The 10,238-nt window shown below is 44.4% G+C and overlaps 1 protein-coding gene across 2 annotated transcripts in view; it reads left to right on the top strand.

Annotated features, from left to right (window-relative positions):
- The first annotated feature begins 833 nt into the window (after positions 1-833).
- The window catches only part of LOC110299743 (cytochrome b5 type B), a 37,883-nt gene continuing 28,478 nt past the window's right edge, over positions 834-10,238 (top strand). The window contains exon 1 of one of the 2 annotated variants that reach the window (XM_029480491.1): positions 834-1,098. In XM_029480491.1, coding sequence (XP_029336351.1) covers positions 937-1,098 — 162 coding nt within the window. In that variant the 5' untranslated portion in view covers positions 834-936. The remainder of the gene's footprint in view (positions 1,099-10,238) is intronic. The other variant, XM_021169543.2, reaches the window with a different exon arrangement.

Consider the following 10,238-nt stretch of genomic DNA (forward strand, 5'->3'; position numbering starts at 1 on the left):
CTCCAGGTCCATCCATTTGGCTAGGAATTTCATAAATTCATTCTTTTTAATAGCTGAGTAGTACTCCATTGTGTAAATGTACCATAATTTCTGTATCCAGTGAAACATTTTAGGATGATCAGCCTCTTAGATTTCACCGCAATGAAAGAGAAAGGCTCGCAACCTTGCACATTAACTTAGAATTCCAAATTCCCTAGACTGTTAGCAAGGGTCATTTGAAGTAAATCCTATTTTAGGCCATTTAGAAACTAAAACAGTGTAGATGAGCCCTGATCACTGAAGAATTCAGTTAGAGATTGTTTTGTCAGTAGTGGAAGAAACTTGGGACATCTACCCTTGCCCCAACTGCTGTCCTAAGGCCTTGTACCTAAGATCCATGGAGTCCAACGCCAGTTGTGATTTACACAGTGGCTTGCTGGGCTCACGCCTCTCTTAACACACTCTCATTAACACACATCCCAAACCTCTGGGCAAGGAAGGTAGAAGTCCCACGCCTATTTTAATTGTTGAGCCTTTTGGAGCCTTAAAGGGAACCAGTCTTGGGGACAGCAAAGCTTGTAACCCCGGGGGCTGCAATTCTGGATGGGAAGATCGAGGGAAAATGCGGGCCCGGTCATTCGGGAACCCAGGGTGGCAGGAAGGGAAAAGAGACGCCGGAAACCGGCTCTTTTCTTTTAGGGCCCTGCCTGCCCATGGGCGGAGCAGAGAGAATGCTCTCCTGTGGTGACACCTGTCACCCGGCCACGTTTAGGCGCCGGTCCAAAATCACGCTATCTGATTGGCAAGGTTGGAGGGGCTGGTCGACGCCGATTGGCCAGTCGGACGTCGGACCAGGTTTACCCGGTTACGGAAGCCGAGGAGGACCCGGCGCGGGCCGGCGAGTCAAGGAAGTTAGCGGTAGAAGCCAAGATAGCGGCGGAGAGGGCTTCGGATCCCATGGCGACCCCGGAGGCCAGCGGCAGCGGCGAGAAGGTCGAGGGCTCCGAGCCCTCCGTCACCTACTACCGGCTGGAGGAGGTGGCGAAGCGAAACTCGGCGGAGGAGACGTGGATGGTGATCCACGGGCGAGTCTACGATATCACCCGCTTCCTCAGCGAGGTGCGGGCCGGGGAGGCGGGAGGCCTCCGTGCGCTGCCGGGGTGGGGGTGGGAGGAGAGGTCACGCGTGGCTGTCCGGTGCCCGGAAAGGACCGTGACCCTCGGAGGGAATGCAGTCTCAGCCTCAAGTGACAACGTGCGTTTCTCAATGCTTGGAGCACTTGCAGGATGCTAGATCACACGCCAGGCCATCAACCCGTTTCCCATAAAGAGAAACTGAGGCTCACGGAGGCCCAGAGCTCTCTAGGGCACACACTTAACGACCTAATCCACTCGAGCCCGGTTCAGAACTGCTCCTTCCTTTCCAGGAAGTATGCCTTAGAAAGCAGTGCTTTGGGGGCTTTTATTTTCTAGAGGAGAAGGCAGTTTTTTTAAAAAGTAAAAACAAATTATGTGCGCGCGCGGGGGTGGGGGCATCTGCATCTGCGTTTGGTGCCAGAGGTCAGAACGGCAGGAGCTGGAGTAAGAGGAGGTTGTGAGCCTCCTGATGTGGGTGTTGGGTACTGGATCTTCCGAGAGAACAGAACATGTGCACATGTGCACTTATCCAGTGAGCTGAGATTCCTCCCACCCCTGTTCCTGGTTAGGCAGTAGAGTGTGGGGTGTGTGTGTGTGTGTGTGTGTGTGTGTGAGAGAGAGTGTCCGTGGAACTTTTGAGAGAGAGAGTGTGTGTGTGTGTCCGTGGAACTTTTATGTAGACCAGGCTGGCTTCGAACTCAGGGATCCTTCTGCCTCTGCCTTCTGAACGCTGGGTCACCAACACCTGGCTTTCAACCCTTTTGCTAGTGCTTCAAATCAAATCTTATTACTCAAGATGTCTTTGAGACTGTTGGGCCACAGATCATTTTCCTCTTTGTGACAGGGTGTTTTTCAGCTTATTACATAGTCTCTGTAGACCTTGAACTTCTAATCTTCCTGTCTATGCCTTTCTAGGGATCGGATCCCTCATGCTTATTAGGCAAACACTGTCAACTGTATTACACCTCTAGCTGGGGTTTGACAAGTGTATTTGGCCATGTAATCACTTCAGTAAGGAAATAGAACATTTTACCCCCCTAAGATGTACTCTCTTGTTCTTTGCTGACTGTCAATCTTTTTTTTTTTTCCAAGACAGGGTTTCTCTGTGTAGCCCTACCTGTCCTGGAACTCACTCTGAAGACCAGGCTGGCCTCAAACTCAGAAATCTGCCTGCCTCTGCCTCCCAAGTGCTGGGATTAAAGGCGTGTGCCATCACTGCCCAGCCTAAAGATTCTTTTTTTTTTTTTTTTTTAAGATTTATTCATTTACTTATTATATGTAAGTACACTGTAGCTGTTTTCAGACACTCCAGAAGAGAGCATCTGATGTGAGCCACCATGTGGTTGCTGGGATTTGAACTCAGGACCTTTGGAAGAGCAGTCAGTACTCTTAACCACTGAGCCATCTCTCCAGCTCTTGTTTTTCCTCTATTTTTTTCTTTTTTTTTTTTTTGGTTTTTCGAGACAGGATTTCTCTGTATAGCCCAGGCTGTCCTGGAACTCACTTTGTAGACCAGGCTGGCCTCGAACTCAGAAATCCGCCTGCCTTCTCCTCCCAAGTGCTGGGATTAAAGGGGTGCGCCACCATGCCTGGCTTTTTCCTCCTTTCAAAACAATGTTTTTTTGGCTTGAACCCAGGGCCTTAGATGAGTACAGGGCAAACACTGAACCAAACCCTTTATCCCCCCCCCCACAAAAAAGTAGAGATAAAGTCATAAAAGCTTCTAAATAGTGCATTCAGCAAGGATACCTGATTCCCCTTCCCCTGTTAGTAACTGTGGACAAAACTTCATAACTGTGCGTTGAAGCAACAACTTTCTTTCAATTGTACGAATGCTAGGGATTTAAGGGCTGCCAAACGNCCCCCCCCCCCAGCCTAGCTGTTTGCTGTATCAGTTGTTATTTTGAGATAGGATCTTATATAACCTAGAACTGATTCTTCTTCCTCTACCTCCCAAGCACTGGAATTATGGCTGTGTAATGTCAATCTGGGGCCAACATTTTGTTGTCGTTGTTGTTTGTTTGTTTGTTTGTTTGACACAGGGTCTTTCTACACAGCCCTGACTATCCTGGAACTCACGATGTAGACTAGACTGGCCTCGAACTCACAGAGATCTGCCTGCCACTGCCGCTTGAGTGCTGAGATTAAAGGTGGCCCAGCTTCATTTTTAAATAACTGGTTGAGAGCAACATAGATAGACATAGCTATTATATTAATATGGATACCAGAAGCAGTTTCTGTGACATTCTGATCATATATAATTGTCTGATTAGTGATGGAGCCTAGCTTAGAAGATCCCTTGATTTCTTTTGTCCACATATTATTACTTCAAAATACTAGTCTTAACTCTTGTTTTCTGGTTTTTGTCTTTTAATACATTTTCTGTTAAAGCATAGTATATAGACAGTCCATGTCTCAGAATTGATTGATTGATTGAGCATAGATAATGGGCTCGGAAGGACCCAGATAAGGGGACATTGCCAGCCTATTTCACCATGTTCTGATAAAGCTAGAGATATCTTGTAGGCAAGGCTTTCCTTAAGTTTGAGATACAGATCTTTATCTGTGTTTAGCTATTTCTTTTATTATTGTCCTTATTATTTAGACATGGTCTTACCTGTATTCTAGGCCACCTCTTTGGTGCCCAGTCTGAGCCTGCATTTGTGGCAATCCTCCTGTGTCACCTTCCTCAGTGCTCAGAGGACACACTTGAACCACCACGCTGAGCTTGCAGCCACCTGTTCCAAGTTAACTTGTTCCATTGTCTTTCACCCCGTCCAAGCTTACTCATCCATCTGCTTACTCGAATATCAAATCACGGCTTGGTACCAGCTACTGTTTTAGGTACTAAGGATACAGTAGTCAGTAAATACCTGTGCCATCTAGAGCAGGGAGCAGACAGTAAACAGCAAGTGAATGGATTGTATCCCCCGGTTAGAGGGTAGATGGGTGCTAAGAGGATGGTGTAATCTGTGTATGTGGTGAGATCATGAAGAAGGGGTTGACATTTTTTTTTTTTTAATGAAGGCCAGAGAGAGTGTCATGGTGATGCCTTAAGGCCAGGAGTAAAGTGAAGGAGCTATCCACGTGGGTGTCCATGTGAATTCTGGGGAATGGCAAGGGAAGTCTTGAGGTAGCAACATGGTATGTTTGAGACAGTCGGTGGTCGGATAGTGGCACATGATGAGATCAGAACTGTCAGAGGGACGATCTCGTCTTAGGATGAACTTTTTTTTAGGATGATTTTTTGTTCTCAGATGGATAAATTGCTGGAGACAGTCATGAGGTACTGTGATTTAATGATTAATTGAGTTCTGGCAGCACCATTGAGAAAGCAACAATGGAGGACTAAAGTGGAATTGAAGAGCTCAGTTAAGGAAGACGTAACTAAGGCAAGAAAGAGTGGCTCGGGCCAGAATGGCATCAATGTGGGCAATAAGAATTGCTGCCTGTGTGTGCACTGATGTTCTATGATGCAGTGGATTCCAGATGTGAAAGAAGACGCTGCTGAGGATGATCCAGGGTTCTGGGCTCTCGGGACTCAGCAGGCAGGAAGGCTGCTCTTCGATGAGATGAGAAAGACCTGCGTCTGTCTCCATCCAGTCTGAAATCACTTGGGGATTAGTGAGGGCCTCTTGATCTGACTGTCTTGAATCTATAGGTTTGCCATTTTATTTTGTTACTGACTGGTTAGATTAGGATAGGACTAGAGTGTGTGATAGTTTAGAATTGATAATATCTATCTCCTACCAGATTACTTTTGCCTGAAAAGAAAATCACTGCTATTGGTTTTATGTATTAAAATTTAAAAATGAAAATTAGTGCATATCATTGCTTGGTGGGTTTATGTGCGCATGTGTGTGTCTGTGTGTGTCTGTCTGTCTGTGTGTATGTTTTGATTTGAAACAAGGTGTCATGTATACTAGACAGGCCTTAAATCCCTACGTTGATGAAGATGACCTCTGAACTTGTGAACCTCTGGCCTTCACATCCTAAGTGTTGAGACTGTAGGTTGTCTACTTCCACACATGGTTTGTGGGATGCTATGCACTGACCAGGGTTTGTGCATGTTAGGCAAACGCTCTGCTACCAACCTACATCCTTACCCCATATCAGTTGGTGCTTTTTTTTCCCTTTTTCACTATTTAGTAGTTTAGAAAACTAATCATAGGAAAAAAGTAGTAAAAATATTTATTATATAACTTTGGCCTGAAAATATCAAAGTAGATCTCTATTATCCAGTGTCTGTTTTTTTCTGAAGCTACATTTGGCTAATTATACGTAATATTACATATAGTGTTTATATATATGGTGTTTATTAGATTGTAATGTGAAATTATTTTCTTCCTGTGTGTCATAAGTGAAAACACTTGGGCCAGTGAGATAGCTCAGTGGGTAAATGTATTTGCTATGCAAGCCTGACGGCCTGAGGTCCATCCCCAGAACCCATGGAAGGGGAGAACAGAGGCTGTAATATCATCTCTACATGCACGCTGTGGCACATACATGACCCCTACATGAACCCCACCTAGTAAGGAAAATAATTATTAAAAAAATGAAGTGAAAAAACTTAGATAAGCTGGTGTGTGTGTGAGAGTGGTTTGTGTTGAGTGGCTTTCTCAGAAGAGTGGTTTAAGCTGGGCAGTGATTCACTGCAGTCTACATCCTGCCCTCTTGAAGTTTCTATTCTAGGAAAGACAAAAGGAAACAAAACCAAATGAAAGGATTTTAATTTCTGTCTCTGTCTATGAAGGATACATAGAAGAAGTCAGGCCAGGCAATATTGGTCGTTGGTGAGGCACTTAACAGTGTGTACAAGGCTTTAAATTCAGCCTCCAGTAACTCTGGGACAAACCGCTCTGGAAGAACCTTCATGAGACGATGACTCCTTTGGCCAGAGAACTATGCAGAGGCCATGATGTCTGGCTTGGTAGATAACTCATGCTAGGTGCTTGTGGAGGCTAGGTGTTAGAGCCTCTTAAACTAGAGAGTTTCAGGCAGTAATGAGTACCTGATGTAGGTGCTGGGAGCCAAACTCTGTAAGCACTTTTAATCACTGAGCCATCTCTTCAGCCCCTGCATTGCTTTTTTGTTTTGTTTGTTTTTTGTTTTTTGGTTTTTTTTTTTAAACAGGTTTTCACCATGAAGACTTGGCTGGTCTGGAACCCTCTATGTAGACAAGGCTGGCCTTGAAGTCACAGAAATTCCCTTTTCTCTGCCTCCCTAATGCTGGGATTAAAGGTGTATACCATCAGCCTGGCCTCTGCATTTCTTTTTATTTTTCTTTTTTAAAATTTCAAATGCATAGGTGTTCTGTCTGTATGTGTGTCTGCTTGAGAGTGTCAGATCCCCTGGAATTGGAATTACCATGTGAGCTGCCATGTGGGTGCTGGGAATTAAACCAGAGTCCTCTAGAAAAGCAGGCAGTGCTCTCAACCACCGAGCCATCTCTCCAGCCCACCCTTCCTTCCTTCCTTCCTTCCTTCCTTCCTTCCTTCCTTCCTTCCTTCCTTCCTTCCTTCCTTCCTGCCTCCCTTCCATCCATCCATCTTCTTTCTTCTTTTTTTTTTAAACCGGGTATCTGTTTAGTTACTGTTCTATTGCTATGAAAATATACCATGATCAAAGCAACTATAAAAGGAAGCCTTTAACTGGGGGGTTGCTTATAGTTTCAGAGGGTCAGTCTATAAATGTAATGATGGGAAGGAATAGGATCAGTAGCTAATCCACAAGTTGTCAGCAGAGAGAGGAAGAGGGAGACTGAGAACAAGACTAGGGTCTGGTGTGAGCTTTTAAGATCTCAAAACCCTCTCCCATCTCCAACAAGGCTACACCCACTACAACAAGGCCACACCTCCCAATCCTTCCCAAACAGTTCCACTAACTGGGGACCAAGCGTGCAGATATTTGGGAGTGGGTGTAGAGAGAGCATTCTCATTTAAACCACCACAATACCTCAAGGACTGTGTTGTTTCCAGCAACACTTATTTATTAGTGGTAGAGATCAAACCTAGGACTTCACCTATTCCAGTCTTTCGAATGCTGAGTGACTGGTGCTTGGAAACAGTTAAAGGTGAATTAGATGCCTAGGAATAGCATGGAGGGGCTGGCAATAGTTACTGTCATATTAGAAGACAGTAGCTTTGCCTGAAGGAGGGCAGCGAATGCAGGCTCTATGTAGTGTCATCAGTCCCCAGGGATCCCCTGAAATCTTGAATTTGACTCATCACTTATCATTCTTGTTTTTCCAAGGATGATAAAAACAACAACAAAGCAAAAACCAAACACCCCCCAAACCCACAGTCCACTTGTTACCTAGGTGGTAGGTAGACATATATCCAGAAGGCATTCTGTGTTCCCTCAGTGTTCATGTGGGTTGACCTAGAGAAGACTTGAAATAAGGTGAGAAAAAGGTCAGACCCTGGCCCTACGCAGGCAGGGTGGCAGGGTGACTCAATCAGTGGTTTTTTTTTTTCTTCATTTGTTTATTCATTTTGTGTGGTCCTAGGCATGTGTGCCTGCTTGTGTGCATTTACGCACCTATGAGAACAGAGTGAGTGCTCCCAGGCTCCCTATGTCTAAGGTATCATGCTCTGGTCTCAGTCACACAGAAGACAACTGTGGTCCTGTTCCTAAGAGTTTATAGTCTAATGGGAAAGAAAGACATTCAATCAAAACCACAATTGTAGGTTCTAGATGGCTTAGCTGGTAGAGCATTTGTTCAAGTCTGACTCCCTGAATTTGATTCTTGGGACCTACATAAGGGGGAAGGTGAACCTACTTGACAGTGTTGTTCCTGGACCTCCACAGATGTGCTTTGGTATGTGTGGGGTCTGGTGACCTTGCCAGGTTACACCCTTTGACATCAGGCTAGTTTCCTAGGCAACACCCCTGCCTTCCCAGGTTCACTCTTATCCCCAAGCCAAAGGCATCATTTCCTCCTGTGACCCACTAGTTCTGTTATCTTTCTCTGCCTTTGCCATACTTTCATCTTTGTATTTGGCTTTAGTGATAGTCTGTGTTTGGCTAGAGATTGCTCTTTATCGTCCAGCCTAGTTCTGCAGCTTCCTCAAGCTAATGACTCTCATTCCATTTTCCAAGTCAGGTGGGCTTCAGGAGAGTTCCATTGTCACATTTTTACTGCATCGGTATGGAATTTCCATCCACAGAGAACTTGAATAATTTTTTTCCAGCTAGGATGTTAAACTGTAATTGTCATTCCTCACGTTCTCCTGTCAGCCTCCAGTGCTCTGTTCTTTTCATAGACTTAGTAATCAGGAATGATTCCCATAAGTAGTTTGTCCTTTCGTTTCTTTACTAAAGCATAGATTTTGTGTGTCCTCTGTCAGTAGTATTTAGTACAGTAATTGAATTTAAGACCGTTTCTGTCCCTATTCCGAATTCTTTGGGGGGTTGATTGCCTGAGCTCCTTCACTAGGGGACAGTTTTCTAATAGCCAGAGTGTTTTACTTGGTTACTTTTGCTTGAGTGAGTCAGAAGTAAATAGACCCCACAGTTGTGTCTTCTCTCTTACTAGTTTGTGTGGTAGCTTACGTGAGGTTTAAATGCATGCCGGCTGCGAGTCTCTTAGCTGTACTCCCTGTCCCTATTAAGCTGAGTTGGGGAAATCTTGAATTGGGAACTGTCTGAGCTACAACAAAACCCCCAAAACAAACACACAAGAGGTTTGTATGCAAAGAAGGTGCTAAGGCTCGTGGGCTCTGTGTTTTACTTAAGCTAGGTGAGAATTTAGTTTATTGTGGTGTAGAGGTTGGACGGGGACCTTTGACTTTCTAGGCAAACACTCTATGTATGAATGAACTGTATCTCTAGCTCCTGATTGTGTGATGTGTTTTGTTGAGATTTTTATGTATGTCTGTGTATCTGGGCCTGAGTACAGAAGCCTGTGGAGGCTGGAACAGTGCCCGGTGTGGTTCTGGGAACCAAACTGAGTGCTCCTCAAGAGCAGTAAGTGCTCTCAACTGCAGAGGCAGCTCTCCAGCTTCCTGTAAGTTCTGGTGAGCTCTGGTGAGTGTTGTTGTGTTGGGTCTTGTTATGCTAAGAGTCAAACTCTGGGCTTCTGCATGTTTGAGGAACCCACTGCCACTGAGCTGCACCCTAGGCCAAAGAAGAAATTTTTTGTTGTCTAGTATTTTTAATTCGTATAGACAACTGATCTAGGTTACTGAGAATAATCCCACACTCTTGTTTGATTGTGATTTAAAAGCAAATTTTGGCTTATGTTAACTATTGGTATGTATATTTAGCGTTTCTTTTATAATAGTAAGCGATATATATATATATATATATATATATATGTATATATATATGTGTGTGTGTGTGTGTGTGTGTGTGTGTGTGTAAAGCTATTTCAACCTTTTGCTTTTTCAGGGTTGAGGATTGACTCAGCTGTGCACCCTTAGCTCATCTCCATTGTAACCATTTTGACCTGTGCAATTCAGTGGCACTCGATTCACTTACAGTGTTGTGTAGGAAAACTTTCTGGAGTCCCTTCCTTTCTTCCCCTTGTAGGTTCTGGTGATCAAACTCAGTTTGCCAGCAGGGACCATGACCTGCTCAATAGAGCATCATTAGATATCTCAATAGAGCTATCTAATCAGCCCTTTGCTATACTCTTTAAATGAAAAACATTCTTAGTATCATGTTTTTTAAATGTAACTGTCACCATTTTCACCACTAAAAGGCATATTAGTTTGGCATTAAGTGCATCCACATTTTTTTGAGAACTGTCACCACTGTCCATCTTCAGAGCTTTCTCCTTCAAACTGAAATACTCATTAAGGAACAAATCCCAGTTCTGCAATGCTCTCAGCCTCGGAGATCACTGTTCTGATTGCTGTCTCTCTGAATTTAATTACAATAGGCACCCATGAAATGGAATCATATAAATCAGTTGTGGCTCAGAACGCCTGTGATCCTCGTACTCAGGAGGCTGAGGCAGGAGGGCTGATAAAAGTTTGAGGCCAGCCTGACTTCCTTGGCTATGGTTGAACTCAGGTAGTAATTCTTCTAGATGCTATTTTGAGAAGAATTGCTTTCTTTCTTTTTTTTTTTTTTTTCGAGACAGGGTTTCTCTGTGTAGCCTTGGCTGTCCTGGAGCTC

The sequence above is a fragment of the Mus caroli genome, chromosome 8, assembly GCF_900094665.2.
Source record: "Mus caroli chromosome 8, CAROLI_EIJ_v1.1, whole genome shotgun sequence".
In the NCBI taxonomy this organism is placed as follows: Eukaryota; Metazoa; Chordata; class Mammalia; order Rodentia; family Muridae; genus Mus; species Mus caroli.